The following is a 19,819-nucleotide window of genomic DNA, read 5'->3' on the forward strand; positions in this document are numbered from 1 at the left end:
TTTTTTTTAAGACGCAGAAAGCGGGAAAAAGGAAAAGTTTGGAATCAAGATGGCGGCGACTCACCTCGGTTCAGAAGGATAAGGCCCGGCCACACACGCACCGATTGGCCCGGCGGCACACGCCAGCAACCCGGCGTACGATTGGTCGAGCTCAAGGTCACTCTGTCGCTAATGAGCGGATAATGAGATGCTAATGAGCGGAACGTTGAAGGTTTTTGGGATACCGCGGGCGGGATTTTAGCCCGGCCGAAACGTAAATACGCTTAAAACCGTCTCGAAAGCGTAAGCTTTCTTTGGAGGTAATGCGCGCGTAGGTACACCCTGTGCATAGCCCGACAGACGCACAGGCGATGACAGACAGAATGACAGACAGACAGATCGACCGATTTATATATATAGATACTACAATCTGAACTATAGACATAACGAAGACATTTAATAGGTCGCATCTGTGTAGGAATGTCCAGTCAGCTAGCGTGGGATTGGGAGTAATGAGAGTTCAGGAGGTTTGACTAACTGCTTTAGTTGGCGAGAGCCATTAAGTGGGGGGTCTGAACGGAATGAAGGTGCTAAAATTATGAATCCCTTACACTGGAATAGTTAGATGCCCGTATGTGCGGGGATTGAGTACATTCATGTCATTGAATTTCTCCTGTTTCACCTCGGCTTCCTTTCATCTTTTCCTACTTCTCATGCCGATGGTTCCAGGCATCGAGTATCGTCTGTGGATAACGATGGAGGTGATCAGATTGATGCTACGTGGGATCTACTGGCTGTGAGAGTGCAGACAAATAAGTCTGCCGCAGAGCGTGAGTGGGACATACAGAGGGATTCTCTGGTAATGAGTGAAGGTAGGCGGAGGAGAGGGTGCAGGAGGAAATGGAGGAGGGAGCAGAGATGATATCTGAATAGGCTAGAAGGGATAAGACGCTGTTTAAAAAAAAAAAAAAAGTACTCCATGATCAGTAAAAGTAGTAGCTGGAGCCAGTAGTCAAGTGAAAACATTATCAGTGCAACATTGTAAAAAAAAGAAAGTACTCAAAAGGGTTAGCTGTTTGATGTGGACTGTACTAGCCAATGGGCACCATGCAAACTACATGAAGTTGTCGTTTACTCATCAGCTTAAGAGTTAACGAAGCACGTATTGAGTAATTGCAGCTAGTGATATTTAACTATAGATTTATTTTACACATGATTTATGCACTGTAGCCCTGCGAAATCTTCCATTTTCTAACACCATTTCATTATAAACAGTTGTACATGCATCTTATCAAAAGTTCATGGTCAAGAAATTTATTTCAGTAAATTTCTTCAAACCAACAATCATTTTACAGTGAAGTGCATCACTCAAATATAAGAAATAATCATCGAACGGTGGGAAGTATTTAACTTGCATTGATAAAGTCTCCCAGCGTGGCCTGGAACGGTGCTGAATTTAACAGTCCTCGAGTAAACTGAAGCAATAAGAGACGGTATCCCTCTTGTTGCATTCTATGAATTGTGCTTAATCGTTTTTTGGAATGAAATCCAAGTCTGGAACACTGACTGTAGGGAGAAATTTAGATTCTAAATGTGTTTGGTCCCATCGCCTCCTCTGCAGGCTGTCACTCTTGCTGCTCCACATGTCCGACAGTGTATGGCCTAGGTGGTCATTCTTCATTCAGGAGCCTGGACAGTGAATGTTGGCCTTGGCAGGCTATTTCACCCTGGGCCACGTCACACCCAAGCTTGATCCTACTTGATGTCTACACTCTCATGTTTGCCAGCTGGCGTCACTAGAATAGTGACTGGGAAGAGCGGAGGAGGAATTTCACTAAGGGGGTTGTGAATCTTTGGAATTCTCTACCCCAAAGCTGAATCGTTGAGTATATTCAAGGCGGAGATCGATAGATTTTTAGAATCAAGGGATATGGAGATCAGGCGGGAAAGTGGAGTTGAGGTCGAAGATCAGCCATGATCTTATTGAATGGCGGAGCAGGCTCCTGCTCCTAATTCTTATGTTCTTACTACCATATCCTAGACACAAAATTAGGCTTTTTAAATCATATAGCAACAGATTACTTATTTTGAAGATAAGCAACTGTTTAATCCGATTAGTTGGTCAGCACAGGCCTAGTCATGAAACATGTTCTACCTAAGTAGCAATATTTCACCTGCAAAAAATGTTTATTAATAGTCCAACAGTCAATTTTTATGAGGTAGTGAATATTTTCCCTTCATCTAAGAGATTATGGGCCGGACTTTGCGATCGGAGGCATCCCGCGGGCGGATGCCTCCAATCATTAAAAAATCTACGCATTTACCTGGTGATCCGGGAGATACGGAGGCTTGCAATCCTGGGCCTCTCCGGGTAGAAATGCGTCGAAGCCCACGTATCCCAGGGGCGCAGGCGGTTCGCAAGCACCCCTGGGATCACGTGGGCCGGCCCAACCAATGAAAGAAGGGGCTCCCCATTCATACTTATGGGGTTTCTGTACGTACGGCACTGTCATAAGTATGATTGGGGATGACTTAAAAAATACACAAACACATGAAATAAATTTTTAAAACTTACATATAAAATTAATTACAACGGCATTTAATTAAATATTTTAAACAAATGTTTTAACGGGGCTAAAAATAAACTTACCTTATTGGACAGGGTTTTTAATGTATAAGTGAGTGATAACATTTTATTTTTCTATCTTTTAAAACTCTTATGCTGGTAAAAACAGGCCTTACGCCTGCTTTCACCAGGCGTAAGAATTTCACGGCCTTTCAGCGGGCGGAAGTTGGGCAAATAGTGCAACTCTCCACCCGCAGAGGCCCTTTTCCTGGGGATGCGGAGGATCCGTCAGGAAGATTCTTGACGGGTCGCAAGTGCCGGGTTTCGGCGGATGCGCTTCGCACGCCTAAACCCGGAACTTGCGCGGCCCCTACGGGCGCGTGCGCGCCTCGTACACACCCGTCGGGGTCGCAGAATACGGCCCATTGTTTTTTCTGGTGTCACGACCTCCAAATCAGAAAACACGGGACAAACTAACATCCACCTCAGTGAAATTTGGAATGCGACATGATCAGTCAGCAAGAGGAAAAATACAAAGTTAAAAAAAATTTGGTCTTGAATGCAATATAGCTGTGATTTTGTTCTTTAGTGACTAAAGACGATTTGTAAACTTTTGAGTGTGTGTGTGTGGTGGGGCGATATCTGTCCTTCTCCATTCTTTGTACTCCCTGGATCAACAACTTGCATTTAAATAGCACCTTTAATGTAGGAAATGTATCCAAGGTGCTTCACAGGGGCGTAATCAAGCCAAAGAAGGAGCGTTTAGGTTCAGGTAGGTTTTAGGATCAGGCACCAATCACTGCTGAGTGACTGGCAACTAACTCCCAGGTCTCTGCCTCTCATTTTCCGAAGCGGTAAGGTGGATAGATTGGCCGAGGTTGAGTGACTCATCCATTCAGGTCCCCATCTAAATTTCCCCAACTTCCTTTGGGTAAGCTCGTGCCCTCTGCTCAGTGCTTCTTTCCCCCGTGACAGATTGCAGTTTGCTCATGTTTACTCAGTAATAACAGATTACATAATACTATATACACTGTGAATATTGTTCTGCACTATTACAGGTTACTCTGGCACTAATCATGCCGCTCCTCTTTCTACCACTCCTGGTTGACTTGGCATCATTAAGAGGCACATCAGAACTAATGTTCACTATATTATATACATTGGAAAATGCAGTGTATAGGTTTCAGCCATGATTTTACATTCAGTAAAATCTTAAGTCCAATCAGTGCATAAGTCACATGCCCAGGTTTGCAGATCTTGGAAACCCTGTTTTGAGGTGTGGTTTATACACCTGATTGCCAGCAATGGAAATCCAAGACATTCTCGTATCACTCAATCTGCTGGTCGAGAGTACGGTTAAAATCTTTTTCTTTCGTCAACAGTTACTCTGTTTTTAAAAACCGAATCTTTGAAATTCTCCCCGCCCCTCGTCTCCATTTGATAGTGCGGGGCGGGGGGGCTTTCAGAGAGCGAACCTTTATATTGAGCCCAAACCTCCCCTCACCCAATGCCCACATGAGAATTGTCCAACAACAGGAGTCACTGGACAGCGATCAGGAATGGGAACAAAAAAACCCCATAATACTGCAGGTGCTGGAAATTTGAAACAAAATCAGAAAATGCTGGACTCAGCAAGTCAGGCAGCATTTGTAAAGAAAGCTAAAAGGTTAACACTTCAGCTATAAGAACACTTGAGAATAGTTACACCTGTAACGTTAACCTTTATCCTTTCTTTACGGATGTTGCCTGACCTGCTGAGCGTTTCCAGCATTTTCGTTTTTTGTCTCTGATTTCCAGCAGCTGCAGTATTTTTTTGGGGGGGGGTGAAGGGGGGAAAAAAAAAATGTGGCCTCTGATTGGACGACACAGAGGTCACAGCCAATTAAGCATCGGGGTATGTTACTGGGCTAGTAAGCCAGAGGCCTGGACTAATGAGCCGGAGACATGAGACACCATGGCAGCTGGGGAATTTAAATTCAGTTCATTAAATAATTAATTAAATAAATCTAGAATAAAAAGCTAGTATCATTAATGGTGACCATGAAACTACCGGATTGTTGTAAAAACCCATCTGGTTCACTAATGTTCTTTAGGGAGGGAAATCTGCCATCCTTACCCGGTCTGGCCTATATGCAACTCCAGACCCATAGCAATGTGGTTGACTCTTAACTGCCCTCTGAAATGGCCTAGCAAGCCGCTCAGCTGTATTCAAGAAGGCGGCTCACCACCACCTTCTCAAGGGCAATTAGGGACGGACAATAAATGCCAGCTTTGCCAGCGACACCCACATCCCTTAAAAAATAAAACAATAAAGACTGACATGATTGCATCTACGGTAGGAGCGCATTATTTTTTTTTAACCAAACTTAACAGTACCACAACAAATTTTCTCTCTTCGAGCTGATGACTTGTGTTGAGGTACATGTGAAAGGCACCAGCAGTCCTCCGGTATTCTGCTCAATTGCCATCCTGATGTTGCAGGCATAGTTCTTCATTCATCCATTCTGCTGAAGGGCTTTGAAACATCAACACCTTCCTTTCTTTATAAATTCTGCCCAGCAGGAGTGGGTGGGAACCCTTACTGATTTGTTTTTATCCATCTCCCCCCGCCCAGGTTGAGACGAGTTAATTCAGAATAGACCAGGGGACCTGCCTAGTGCGGGTGGCTTAATTTCACATTGGGGAGGCCTGAACACTTTTGTGTTTCGGTTACTGTTGCCTTAAACTAAATGATTTATCAGTTAGGTATTAACTTGTTGAGGCCACCTCAGAATATTACAAGTTCCTTCTACTGGTGGCATTTGTATGTATTTTTTCTTCGGTATTTCAACTAAAGGGATACTGCCCTTGTACCATCAAAAACAGCACATTCACTGCAATCTCCGTGTACCTCCAATAATCTCATTCAGACCATCAGCATAAGGAAAAGATACAGTGGCAATAAAAGATTGTCTATTTGATCGGTGTAAGCTTCTAGCAGGGAGACTATGACAATTGATCCCACAATCCAGATGTAGCTGCCGCTCAGACTCACTGTTCTATCAAAGATCAGGATCAAAGCAACAGCAATGATCTGGGCAAAGACAGAGGTTGCGGTTCCTTCAAAGGTCTTCTTAGTTCCAGGCCACCGAACCTCTCCCATTGTGCTTCCAAAGGCAGCGGCCATGGCGTCGCCAATCCCCACGGCCAGGACTCCAGCATAGGGAGCCAGTGCCACCTGCCCCGGAAAGGAGCTTTTGGGGACAAACACTCCGGGGAACAGCCATACTGGCAGGGTCAGCCCCAGCAGCAGGTAAATGTGCGTCAGGATCAACGGACCACTGTCACGGCCATCAAGAAACAGGGCCAGCATTGGTCTCAATATCATTCCAAGTGGTTTAATCCTAAAGTGCCTTATGTATTCCAACACCACAAATGCAGCAAAGCAGACCACAGCAGCCACGTAGAGTAACTGCCGATCGTAGATGAGGCCTGGGACATAGGTTGCCACTATAATGATATGAAAGCTTTTCCGCACAACAGTGGAAGCTTTGTCCTCTTTAGAGCCGGATGACTGCTTACTGTTCTGGTGAAAGACAATGACTGAAGCAAGAAGTGCCAGTGCGATCCAGTAGCTCAGTAGGTAGATCCTGATCCTTGTGTCGGTGAGGAAGTTGAGCAGCCAACCAAAAAGATCGTTCCTGGTCAGTCGGTAGAACCATGGCATCATGATTCCCAATCCAAAAACAACTGCCATCACATGGAAAACCAGTGAGGACACCCAGGTGTCGGAGTCCATAAAACAGTACAAAACAGTGAAAACCAGTCCCAGAAGGGCCGTCCCAACCACAGCCACCAAGAGGAAGGAGGCAAGCGGATCACATCGGTCGTCTCCGAAGGTCAAAGAGCATTTGATGAGCTGGTTCGTGACAATGCTCAACCCTGACACGAACAACATAACTTCTCCCGGGGTGAAGCTCCGGGGCATAATATAAAGGACGATGAGCGAGAGGTAGACAAAGATCAACAGCACCTCCAGGATCTCGATGACCTCGGAAACAGAAAGCGTGTGCTTCAGGGTGTACATTATGGCACTGGCTGCGAAACCATACACGATGCTGGTGTTAGTGGGATGCGGCTTTGTGAGGCCTAAAGCCAGTAGCGAGACGAACAGAGCAATGGCCATTCCGGCAGCCGAGCACACAACGCAGAACCGCTCGAAGTGCGCGTTTCCGACCATTTCCCACCGCTCCTTTAGCACAATTCCTAGCAGAGGCAAAACCACGCTGGCTGGCAGCAAGCCGCTGCTAAAAGCCAGCCTGTATTGAAAAACTGCATTGCTGGACTTCAGCAGCCGGTCCCACTTGTGCTGGACATAATAAGCCTGAACCGCCAAGGCGAGTGTGCACCAGGAAAACTTGTTCCAGATCACAGCGTGGACAGACAGCACGATGATGAAAACGATGAAAGACTCCACAAAGACAGGATTTTTCAACATAGCTGCAGACTCTTCTTCTGACGTACAGTACCGAGAAAGTTTTAATTACTCTGGAATCCAAGAAAGTGTTCGAGGTTCCATTCCATCTGCCAAAAATTATTCTGTTAAACGTCCCCTCTGTCCGATCGGATTTTCTTCCACCTTTTTGCAACTGGGTAGCTCTAACTGACTGTCAGACCTGGAACAGAGATTGTAACGCAGACTGCATTAGTTACAGTTAGATTAATAGTGTCAAATGTTGCAGCGAGGCCTTTTCGTCTATCTGCGCATCGGTCAAAGGAGCTTTGTGACAGCATCAGTAAGCCAGATACGAGGGTGAAATTTAACAAATCGTTAGACTCAGCAAGTTTGCTGGCATTTGTCTTTAGTTCAGCTCACTTCCCACTTCCAACGAAGCTCGACGTAAGTCAGAGTCATAACGGCACAGAAGGAGGCCATTCGACCCATCGAGTCCATGCTGGCTCTCTGTAGAGCAATCCAGTCAGTCCCATTCCCCCTGCTCTATCCCCGTAGCCCTGCAAGTTTATTTCCCTCAAGTGCCTATCCAGTCCCCCCCTTGAAAACATTGAGTGTCTCCACTTCCACCACTTCCGTCGGCAGCAAGTTCCAGGTCCTCACCACTCGCTGCGTAATAAAGTTTTTCCTCACGTCCCCCCCTGTATCTCTTGCCCAAAACCTTAAATCTGTGTCCCCTCGTCCTTGTACCATCAACTAGTGGGAACAGCCTTTCCCCGTCTAGCCTATCCAAACCCGTCATAATCTTGTACACCTCGATCAAATCACCCCTCAACCTCCTTTGCTCTAATGAAAACAAATCCAGCTTCTCCAACCTGTCCTTGTAGCCAAGATCCCCCATCCCCGGAACCATTCTGGTAAATCTCCTCTGCACCCTCTCAAGGGCCTTCACATCCTTCCTAAAAGTGTGGTGACCAGAACTGGACGCAATACTCCAGTTGTGGCCTAACCAGCGCTTTATAAAGGTTCAGTATAACTTCTCTACTTTTGTACCCAATACCTCTATTTATGAAGCCCAAGATCCCATATGCTTTGCTAACCACTCTCTTGATATGTCCTGCCACCTTCAGGGACCAGGGTAAGCTTGAGGAATAGCACCTCATTTTTTTGATTAGGCACTTTACAGCCTTCTGGACTCCACATCGAGTTCAACAATTTTAGACTATATCCTCGGCCCCTATGTTTTCTTTTTTCTCTCACATGGCAGCCGTTGATGATTCTGCCGTTGCCATTTCCACCTCATCTAGAGTCAGCTTTTGTTTCTTAACTTGTCCCATTCCCATCTCCTTTTGCCTTGCGCCATCATCCCTTTTGTCTTTTACTCTCTCCTGCCTTCCATCCTATCACAAACCTTCCCTTTTGTTCTTTCCTCCCCTCCTCCCTTTCCCTGCCCCTACACTTGCTTAAAAATCTGTTCCATCTCCAACTTTTTCCAGTTCTGACGAAGGGTCATCGACCTGAAACGTTAACTCGGTTTCTCTCTTCCAACGATGCTGCCTGACCTGCTGAGTGTTTTGTGCATTTTCTGTTGTTTCACTTCCTGCTGGGGAGGTTCGCGGGTAAGCACAGTGCAATCTGAAGCTCAGCCCACAGTACAGTTGTTACCACACTGCTTGTGGATTGACTGCACAGGTCACCATTTCCCCCCCACCCCCCAAACAAACAGAAATACTCTCAAATAATGTGAGATTTCCAAATAAAGCAGTGTTTTGGGTCGTGCTTTGAAGAGAATCTTATAGTAGTGGAATGGACAGAATCTACTTTGTACAATAGCAAAATACTGCAGATGCTGGAAATCCAAAATAACAACAGGAAATGCTGGAAAAACTCAGCAGGCCAGGCAACATCCGTGGAGAGAAAATAGAGTCAACGTTTCGGGTGAAAACCCTTTGTCAAGACTAAAGAAGCACAGGAAATGAAATGGATTAAGAGGCCAGGCTGGGAGAGAACAAAAGAGAAGAGACATTAAGAGGTATTCAAAACGAGACGAGACGAGACTAATCTAGAGCCGTCTTGTGTCTCCACTAGTCCTATCACCATCTCGTCTCGTTTTGAATACCTCTTAATGTCTCTTCACTTCTCTTTTGTTCTCTCCCAGCCTGGCCTCTTAATCCATTTAATTTCCTGTGCTTCTTTAGTCTTGACAAAGGGTTCACCCGAAACGTCGACTCTATTTTCTCTCCACGGATGTTGCCTGGCCTGCTGAGATTTTCCAGCATTTTCTGTTGTTATTTCTACTTTGTACAACATAGTCTCTGGAAAAACTCCCAAGGAGCAGACACGATGGGCTGAATGGCTTCCCTCTGTACCGTAAATTTCTATGATTCTAACCTTGATAAAATATACAGCTCCTCGTTATTAAATGACCTCAATACTCATCTGGCAATTAGTAACAGAATATTTTTTTTCAATGCTCCATTATTTCAGTGATAAACAGGCAGAAAAAAAAATCAAGTACAGCTTGGATATGTCATCAGATTACAACACATGGTATGGGAGTGAACCACTCGCCAACTCATTCCCAGTTAAAAAGTAACAAAATAAATGCAGAAACTCTGCTTCAAACAGTTGGTCATCTGATGTCGAATCACTAACATTATGTTATGACCAACACCACCATTTAAAACCTACCACTTTTTAGGCAATAGCAAAATATGCTGGAAATCTGAAATAAAAACAGAAAATGGGCAGCACGGTGGCATAGTGGTTAGCACTGTTGCCTCACAGCGCCAGGGACCCGGGTTCAAATCCGGCCTCGGGTGACTGTCTGTGTGGAGTTTGCACATTCTCCCCGTGTTTGCGTGGGTTTTCTCCGGGTGCTCCGGTTTCCTCCCACAGTCCAAAGATGTGCAGGTTAGGTTGATTGGCCATGATAAAAATTGACCCTTAGTGTTAGGGGGTTACGGGGATAGGGCTTGGGTGGGATGGTTGTCGGTGTAGGGACCGAGTGCTAGGGTTTGGATGATCAGCCATGATCTCGTTGAATGGCGGAGCAGGCTCGAAGGGCTGAATGGCCTACTCCTGCTCCTATCTTCTATGTTTCTACTCAGCAGGTCGGGCAGCATCCGTGGAGAGAGAAAAACAGAGTTAATGTTTCAGGTCGATGACCTTTCATCAGAACTGGGAAAAGTTGGAGATGTAATAGATTTTTAAGCACGTGTAGGGGCAGGGAAAGGGGGGAAAGAACAAAAGGGAAGGTCTGTGATAGGGTGGAAGACAGGAGAGATTAAAAGACAAAAGGGACGATAGCAAAAGTAGGGCTGAGCAGGCACATTCTCCCTGTGTCTGTGTGGGTTTCCTCCGGGTGCTCCGGTTTCCTCCCACAGTCCAAAGATGTGCAGGTTAGGTTGATTTGGCTATGATAAATTGACCCTTAGTGTTAGGGGATTAAATACGTGGGGTTACGGGGATAGGGTGGGATATGTGTCGGTGCAGGCTCGATGGGCCGAAATGGCCTCTATCTGCACTGTAGATTCTGTGATTCCAGCTGCTTGTTCTATGTACCAGCTGTCTGATGCAGTTTACCAGGCAACATATATTTCATGAACAAAGGGGATAGGCTGACTGTGGTATCTGCCACACCAGGAGACGCAATATACAACTTCTGCCATCAATAACGTGAATACTAGAATTGATTATGCACGGTGTTTTGTGTTCTCAATCTAAATATAGGAACACAGGAACAGGAGGGGGCCATTCAGCCCCTCGAGCCTGTTCCAGCATTCAATTAGATCATGGCGGATCTCTATCTTAACTCCATCTACCCGCCTTGGTTCCGTAACCCTTCATACTAATGCCTAACAAAAATCTATCAATCTCAGTTTTGACATTTTCAATTGACCCCCAGCCTCAACAGCTTTTTAGGGGAGAGAGTTCCAGATCTCCACTAACCTTTGTGTGAAGAAATGCTTTCTGATATCACCTCTGAGTGGCCTTGCTCTAATTTTAAGGTTATGTCCCTTTGTTCTGGACTCCCTCACCAGAGAAACATAGAAGATAGGAGCAGGAGTAGGCCATTCGGCCCTTCGAGCCTGCTCTGCCATTCAACGAGATCATGGCTGATCATCCAAACCCTAGCACCCGGTCCCTACACCGACAGCCATCCCACCCAAGCCCTATCCCCGTAACCCCACGTATTTAATCCCCCCTAACACTAAGGGCCAATTTTTATCATGGCCAATCAACCTAACCCGCACATCTTTGGACTGTGGGAGGAAACCGGAGCACCCGGAGAAAACCCATGCAAACACGGGGAGAATGTGCAAACTCCACACAGACAGTCACCCGAGGCTGGATTTGAACCCGGGCCCCTGGCGCTGTGAGGCAACAGTGCTAACCACTATGCCACCGTGCTGCAAGAGGAAATTGTTTCTCTCTATCTACCATATCAAATCCTTTGATCATTGTAAACACCTCAATTAGATCATCCATTAATCTTCTATATTCAAGGGAATACAGCCTAGTCTGTGCAACCTGCCCGTCTTTCAGATGAGTGGTTAAACCCTGTCTGCTCTCTCAGGTGGACATAAAAGATCCCATGGCACTATTTCGAAGAAGAGCAGGAGAGTTATCCCCGGTGTCCTGGCCCATATTTATCCCTCAACGAACATAACAAAAACAGATTATCTGGTCATCATCACCTTGCTGTTTGTGGGACCTTGCTGTGCGCAAATTGGCTTCTGCGTTTCCCACATTACAAGAGTGACTACGCTTCAAAAGTACTTCATTGGCTGTAAAGTGCTTTGAGACATCCGGTGGTTGTGATAGGCGCTATATAAATGCAAGTCTTTCTTTCTTTCATAATTTAACCTTTTTAGCTCCAGTATCATTCTGATGAATCTGTGCGGCACCACCTCCAAGGCCAATATATCCTTCCTGAGGAGCGGTGCCCAGAACTGAATGCAGTTTCTCCAGGCGGTTTTTAACCAGAGCTCTGTACAGCTAGCTGTAACATAACTTTACACCCCTTTGTATTCCAGCCCTCTTGCGATAAAGCCAACATTGCATTAGCCTTTTTTAACCAGCCTAAATATGTGGCGCTGAATGTCTCTCTTCACGGTCCAAAAATTGCCAAATAAAATTAGAATTGTTGTAAGGCTTCCTGCCCCTTGTGATTTTGAGCATTTTATTCAGTGCTGTCCTGGGCTGTCTTTTTTTTCTGTTTCCCAAAGATATTTTTTCAGGTCTAAGTTTTATGATCATGCTACTTGTGTCCTTAGCCCTCCCGCTGTCATCCATAGATATCTGTAATGTATGATTTATGATTTTGTTTCATATCACTGCTGGTAAGGTATGTGTTATAATTTTTAGTTTATTTAAAGTATATATTTTAACTAGCCAACTCATGTGAATGAATAGCAGGACATTTGATTGGCAATAAGGAAGCAGTGAGTTTTTCTCTTAGAAAGAAATGTTGATAGATTGCAAACCCATTGAAATGTGATAGCTGATTTTTTTAGTACATATGGATAAAAAGTAAAAAATGTTCACAAAATACAGTTCCTCTTACTGGAAATGAGTGAGACTTACCGGGACTATTGCTTAGTTCTCAAGATTAGGGATCTGTTATGAATGAAACTTATAATTAAGGATCCATTCAAGTCAGTTTTTATTTCCAATTTAAAAATCCAGATTTTCAGGGTTTATTTTTAATATAAAAAAAGAGAAAGTCAGTGGGGAAACCTTGGACTGCAAAAAACCCAGAGAAATTTGGAGAAAATCAGTAAAAAGCAATTTTTATCTTGAACATCGCTAAACCTCAAGAAAACAAGGGACTTGCAATCAAGCTAAATGAGAAATCACAATTATTTACACAGTTCACAGACAATACCTTTATAAGACTCACCATCAGACTATTACTTGGAGAAATAAATAAAATACATTTATATAGCGCCTTTCACGATCTCAGGGTGTCCCAAAGCGCTTTACAGCCAATTAAATACTTTTATAAACATAGAAGATAGGAGCACGAGTTGGCCAATTCTGCCCCTCGAGCCTGCTCCGCCATTCAATGAGATCATGGCTGATCATCCAAATTCAGTACCCTGTCCCTGCCTTCTCCCCATATCCCTTGATCCCTTTAGCCTTAAGAAATAGATCTAACTCCTTCTTGAATATATTTAATGAATTGGCCTCTACTGCCTTCTGTGGTAGAGAATTCCACAGGTTTACCACTCTCTAGGTGAAGAAATTCCTCCTCATCTCTGTCCTAAATGGCTTACCCCTTATGCTTAGACTGTGACCCCTGGTTCTGGACTCCCCCGCCATCGGGAACATCCTTCCTGCATTTAGTCTGTCTAGTCCTGTTAGAATTTTATAAGTTTCAATGAGATCCCCTCTCATTCTTCTAAACTCCAGCGAGTATAAGCCCAATCGACCCAATCTCTCCTCATAAGTCATTCCTGCCATCCCAGGTATCAGCCTGGCGAATTTTCGTTGCACTCCCTCCATGGCAAGAACATCCTTCCTCAGATAAGGCGACCAAAACTGCACACAATACTCAAGGTGTGGTCTCACCAAGGCCCTGTACAACTGCAGCAAGACATCCTTGTTCCTGTACTCAAACCCTCTCGCTACAAAGGCCAACATACCATTTGCCTTCTTAACCGCCTGCTGCACCTGCATGCTTACCTTCAGCGACTGGTGCACAAGGACACCCAGGTCTCGTTGCACTTCCCCTTCTCCCAATCTATTGCCGTTCAGATAATAATCTGCCTTCCTGTTTTTGACACCAAAGTGGATAACCTCGCATTTATCCACATTATACTGCATCTGCCATGCTTCTGCCCAATCACCCAACCTGTCCAAATCGTACTGCAGTTTCTCGGAATCCTCCTCACAGCACACACGCCCACCCAGCTTTGTGTCGTCTGCAAACTTGGAGCTATTACATCTAGTTCCCTCGTCTAGGTCATTAATATATATTGTGAATAGCTGGGGTCCTAGGACCGATCCCTGCGGTACCCCACTAAGTCACTGCCTGCCACTCGGAAAAAGACCCGTTTATTACAACTCTTTTGAAGTGTAGTCACTGCTGTAATGTAGGGAAACACGACAGACAATTTGCACACAGCAAGGTTCCATAAACAGCGATAAGATAATGACGAGATAACCTGTTTTAGTAATGGATGAGGGATAAATATCGGCCAGGACACCGGGGAGAACTCCCCTGCTCTTCTTCGAATAATGGATCTTTTACGTCCACCTGAGAGAGATGAGGCCTCGATTTACATCTCTTCCGAAACATGGCACCTCTCGTACACTCCCTCAGGACTGCACTGCTCAACCTAGATATTGTGCTCAACTCTCTGCATTGAACCCACAATCTTCTGACTCAGAGGTGAGAGTTCTACCACTGAGGCAAGACTGACTTAACCCCTAAAAAAAAAGTGAAATTGAAGAACCAATGTTGATTGCTATGCCTCCAGCCACTTATCTGCTGCTATGATACTGCATGATAAAAGTTGCTGGAGAATATGCAAGAGAATGTTGCATTTATGCTTTTAATAAACAACGTGTGACTTTAACCAGTCTTTGATTGGAAACCGAAGTCTTCAGGTTGGAAACCGAAGACAGTTAATGTGGTAACTGTCAATGCTGTCCTTGCTCCATATGTAATGAGGAATGAATGATTGACAATTGCTGCAGTATTAAGAATATAGTCCTGAAGAAGATCTAGGTCCCTTCATAAAAATACAAACTGTACAGCCTTTGTTTGTTTTCCTTCCAAACACTGGGTCCAGAGATGTGCTTGCATCACATCTGTGATGTCAGCATGACATGCACAGCATACAATGTGTGTGCTGACATCATTTTTGTGATACATGTGCATCTCTTGAACTGATTTTTGGTAAGAAAACAATGAGGAATTTCATGTTTTTTCCCCTCAAATTTTGGAGGACAGTTTTTAAAACTGATTCATCGTCCAAAAAAATCCAGCAATTTATTGATGAAAATCTAAAAACTGATTTTAATAATCCCTAATTATCAAAAAAACCTGATTGCATGCCAATTCAAAGACACAGACCTGTGTTTATTTTTAAGAGGCACATTAAAACAGGTGATATTTAAAAGCAAAATGAGGGACTTTCACTCCAGGTGAGTGAGACTTGTCAGGTTTGCTACTGTATTGAGTTAGAAATAGCGGACAGCAACCCACTGAACACATGCATAGCAGGGATCAGGAGACGGACTGCATATGCCTAGTACAAAATGTCCAAACAAGCAAAAATAAAATGTAAATCGAAGCGTTGAACCAAAAATACAGTACTCAATTTTTTAATTGGCATAATAGCAAACCACTGGTAGGATAATGTAAAGTGTGCCGAAATACAGTAAACCTTTCCTTGCAGTAAGGGTTTGTTTACATAATGTTAGTTCAGTTCCAGCTAGACTAGTACACACCCTAATCCTCCCGTCACAATTCAAAAAGGGGGAGAGGGAGGTGTCTAAGAAAAAAATGGTCAGATCAGCGGTGCACTAAATAACAATTTTAGCAGTGGCAAGCGGCAGAAAAAAAGTGTCAGTCAGGAGAGCTCTACAGTGACGTTGATCAGGAATAGCAGGGAGGGGCGCTGCTGATTAGCAACAATCCACTGGAATAAAAAACACTCAATCGCTTGGTAAGAAAACAATGAGGAATTTCATGGTTTTTCTTCTCAAATTTTGGAAGCATTTTTAAAAAACTGATTCACCGTCCAAAAAAATCCAGCAATTTATTGATGGAAAGCTAAAAAGACTGATTTTAATAATCCCTACTTATCAAAAAGACTGACTACATTCCAATTCAAAGACACAGACCTGTGTTTATTTTGAAGAGTCACATGAAACCAGGTGACATTTAAAACCAAAATGAGGGAATTTCACTCCAGACGAGGGAGACTTGTCAGGTTTGCTGCTGTATTGCATAGGATAGGAACACGATCAAAAAAGAGGAACATTTCCATTTTAATTGTCGACCAGTAAAACAAAATAGTATATAAAGCGTACAAAAAAAACACATTTAAAGCAGCAACCATTAAAAAATCATCTCTTACCACACACCTGTCACCTTCCAGGGGGCGGCCATAGTGAAAGGACAATCACGTGACAGGGTAGCGCACGAAGTGAAGTCGGTTAGCGGATCACGTGAGGAGGGGGAAAGGGCCGCGCGGATCACGTGAGGAGGGGGAAAAGGCTGGCGCAGATCACGTGAGGAGGGTCGGCAATGGCGGCGGCAGCGGGGCCGTGTGTGAGGTAAAAAAAATTAAGCATAAACTTTTTTCTTCTCCCGCCTCCCCCCCCGCAAAAAAATGCCCCATTTGTGTCAAAGCCAAGGGGCTTTGCTGAATAAATATACTTTATCTGAGATAAAGGGCGAGCTGGGGGGCCGGGGGAAGGAGTTCACGGGCTTTACGGTTGATAAATGAAATGGATGAGAGCGCGCTGGGCACGAGTTTATATTCAAACTCTCCAATGAGTCTGACACATAATTGGGCTAAAATGGGACTTTGGTCCTTATTGGGAATGATTTTAGGTATTATTTTCCAAATAACCCGTTCCAAATTGTGGCTTTCAAGCGGGGTTTTTTTTGGTCAAGGAACATCACAGGAATCTTGACAGGAAACTCTTCTTTCTCTTCCCCCCCCAACACACGCGCCTTCCTGTCACTCAAATGATCGGAAAGGAACGCCTGCGACCCAGAGTGTCCCAGTAACACCTGATGTCCTCAGATCTCTGCCGAGGGAGGGCTTAGATCTGCCGCTCATACAGACAGTCCCAGTCATGTAGATGGCTCATGGCCCATCCAGCCGTCAGATTATGTTAACACCCGCGCCCAAGTGAGTTATAGTCAGCCTTCTTTACACCTCTTGGACCATAGGTGTGTTAAGAATAAAAGGATGTTCAATGCCTCCCAGTGTTCACTGCTGTGCCATTAGTGCGACTGCACAGACCTTAGAGTAGGAATAAAAATGACATTTTAGTGGGAGGCATTGTTTCATTTTTATTGGCTGTGCTTTTCAGGTTGAAATATATTTTTAATCTTCACTCCTCCCCCCGTCTCCCCCCCCCCCCCCCCCCCGTCCCATTTGCCCAGTGAAAAAATAATCACAAGCTAGTACAGTACTGTTATTATGATGCAGCAACTTGGTGAGTTCTACATTTAGCAGCCCATGTGAGTAGAACACAATTTATACAGCCAGCAAAATGTGGAATAAACTTGTTATCTATTGGATATGGAATCCAGAAGTTCTTTCAAATACTTGATGATGAATGGACAATGTTCAAAATGCAGAGTCAGGATCTGAAAGAGAAAAGACAGGTTCATATTTTCAGTGAAAACTTTCCTCTGAATCAGTGGAGAGCTATCCCTGAATCATTAACCTGCCATTGTGTTATTCCTTCAGATGCTGCATTTTCTCTTTTGGGATTCCTATGGTTTTTCTTCCTTTCTCTGCCATGTGATGACTAGTACTTTTTTCTTAGCTATCTGCATTGGACATTCACTGAATCATCTGGGCTGTCATCTTGAAAACAATACAGAAGGACAAATCCATTATATATGGGTTAAGTGGTGTATTCTATGGTGCTTTCGACTGGAACCTCTATGTCTCTCCACCTCCTCCTTTAAGACCCTCCTTAAAACTTGCCTCTTTGAAGTTTTTAATTACCTGTCCTAATATCTCCTCCTTTGGCTCGGTGTCAATTTTTGCACCTGTGAAGTGCCTTGGGATGTTTTCCTACGTTAACGATGTTATATAAATGCAAGTTGTTGTTGATGGGCAGCATTTTGTGCCACCTGCTCGGTACAGGAAACTTTGTGATATCCGGCACCGACGGGACCGAGCTGTTGCCGTCCCGTCAAAACTGCCGGACAAACCAGCGCTAATGTTAAAACATACGGAAGCTTTTGAGCTCCGTATCTAGCAACAAACCCTGTTGCTTAGCAACAGCTTCTAAACAGTCGGCCGTAGCTTGCAAGCGTCTCTGTAGCTAAGCAACAGCTTTAGCTAGACCTTGCAGAGCCTGACTGGTGGAAAAAAAAAAGCAACAAAAAGAAAAAAAACTTAATGAACCGACTCCTGAATTTTGCCGGTGGCTCGAGCATTCCGGACAGTTAACCTCTGGATAAACCAAAGTTTCCTGTACATGGTACTTTTGGGTATACCAGGTTCCCTAAAGTATGCTGTCTTCGCCAGCATCTGTTCCCAGGTCTATCAGGTACTGGACACAGTTTTGCCACCACTTCCTGCCAGGCATGGTATACTGCTTTCTGGTGGAGCGGGTGCCCTGGAGTGTCAACTAAATGGGCAAACCCTCCTCGCACCAACATCATGCAGCAGTAATTTCACTTTGTTAGCCATCAAACAAAGGGCTAGGGCTGTGTTATTCTGTCACTTGCCCACAGACTCCCTTTTCGTACTGTGACTTTGAGTTCAAAATCTATTACTTTTTGGCTGCCACTTATTTCCCCCCCCCCCCCCCCCCCCCCCCCAGTACAGTGTTTGGAAAGGTTGACAAATATTTTAAAACTATTTTCAGCCTTTCAGCTATTTTCTAGAGACCGAAAGATTTTTTGTTTCTCCTCTGGGGCCGTTTACTATTACAGTACGTGACTGCATCCCGTTAAATTTTCCCGACAGCCCTTAATTGCTTCTGGGTCATGCAGAATATCGTGCTTCCTCCTTCAACAAACTCTCTGTATCTGGGTCATAGTATGCAGGGAGTATAAAATAGGCCCCTCTGTTCCAACACTGAGTCACAAAGTGAGATGAATTTTTGTCTCTGCCTTTTTGTATTGGAAAAGATTTATTAAAATGGGGAGTTGGATGACAGCAGAATTAAACTAGTAATGACAATTATGAATTCCTTACAGTGGTTAAACTTGGGTTTTAAAAAACAATTCTCAGGCTTTCTATCAAGTCAAGTAGGTAAAACTCTGCTTCAGTTGAGTGAGGTAATGAATGTTCTGAGATGGAACAGTTTGAGCAGGATGAATGAGGTTACAGTATATTATTTTTAGCAAATGAATTATATGAGTGAGAAATTTTAATTACAATGGGATTCTCTTTTGGTTTATCAGCAAAACAATGCCACTGTGCAGCAAGTAGCATAACTGACTTTCACAACATGTAGTTATCAGAAATACTCAGAATTGTTGCAGGTAAAATTGCAGGGAAGGGGGTGATTTTGAGCATATTACTTTTCTGGAGGAAGTGACTAATATTTGTGTGTCAGCCAGTGGCTCAGTTGGTAGCACTCTCTCGCCTCTGAGTCAGAAGGTTGTGGGTTCAAGTCTCACTCCAGAGACTTGAGCACAAAAATCTCAGCTGACACTCCAGTGCAGTATTGAGGGAGTGCTGCACTGTCGGTGGTGCTGTCTTTCAGATGAGACGTCAAATGTGATAAGGATAAAATTATTGAAATGAATTGATACTGAAGAGCGAATTGGGATTGTGATGTGAATTAGAATGGGTAGAGTACTGAGGTTAAGGTTTGTTCTTTGTTAGGAGAATATTAGAACCTTATTCCATGTATAACCTGGACCACACTTGAGAGTGCTTGACAGAAAGGGGGGGGGTGCAAGAATATGGTTTCCAAGGACCAGTAACTTCAGTGCAGCACTGAAGTAATAGCTTAGATTATGTGCTCAAGAGCGTAGTAGAGCTTGAAACCATATGCTTCTGACTCGTATGAGTGTGCTATCAACTGAGCCAAGCTGATAGTACTGTTTCTGTTGATATTTCACTCAGTGTTGAGGATTCCTATTATTTCATAGTGCTTATTTAAAAGCAATTTTTCCA

The 19,819-nt window shown here is 44.2% G+C and overlaps 2 protein-coding genes across 2 annotated transcripts in view; one reads left to right on the forward strand and one right to left on the reverse strand.

Moving 5' to 3' along the window:
* Positions 1–1,277: 1,277 nt before the first annotated feature.
* Positions 1,278–16,304, reverse strand: dolk (dolichol kinase). Its single transcript, XM_085965512.1, has 2 exons — positions 16,073–16,304; positions 1,278–7,200 (listed from the first exon to the last, which is right to left on the reverse strand). Exon 2 carries the CDS (start codon positions 7,020–7,022, stop codon positions 5,451–5,453), a length of 1,572 nt encoding a protein of 523 aa, XP_085821638.1. The 5' UTR covers positions 7,023–7,200; positions 16,073–16,304; the 3' UTR covers positions 1,278–5,450.
* Positions 16,086–19,819, forward strand: part of nup188 (nucleoporin 188) — an 81,240-nt gene continuing 77,506 nt past the window's right edge. Inside the window, 1 exon segment of the mRNA XM_085965142.1 lies at positions 16,086–16,271. Coding sequence (XP_085821268.1) covers positions 16,243–16,271 — 29 coding nt within the window. The 5' untranslated portion in view covers positions 16,086–16,242.

Source organism: Somniosus microcephalus, chromosome 23 (genome assembly GCF_052327205.1).
Source record: "Somniosus microcephalus isolate GS21.2 chromosome 23, FLI_Smic_1.0, whole genome shotgun sequence".
NCBI lineage: Eukaryota > Metazoa > Chordata > Chondrichthyes > Squaliformes > Somniosidae > Somniosus > Somniosus microcephalus.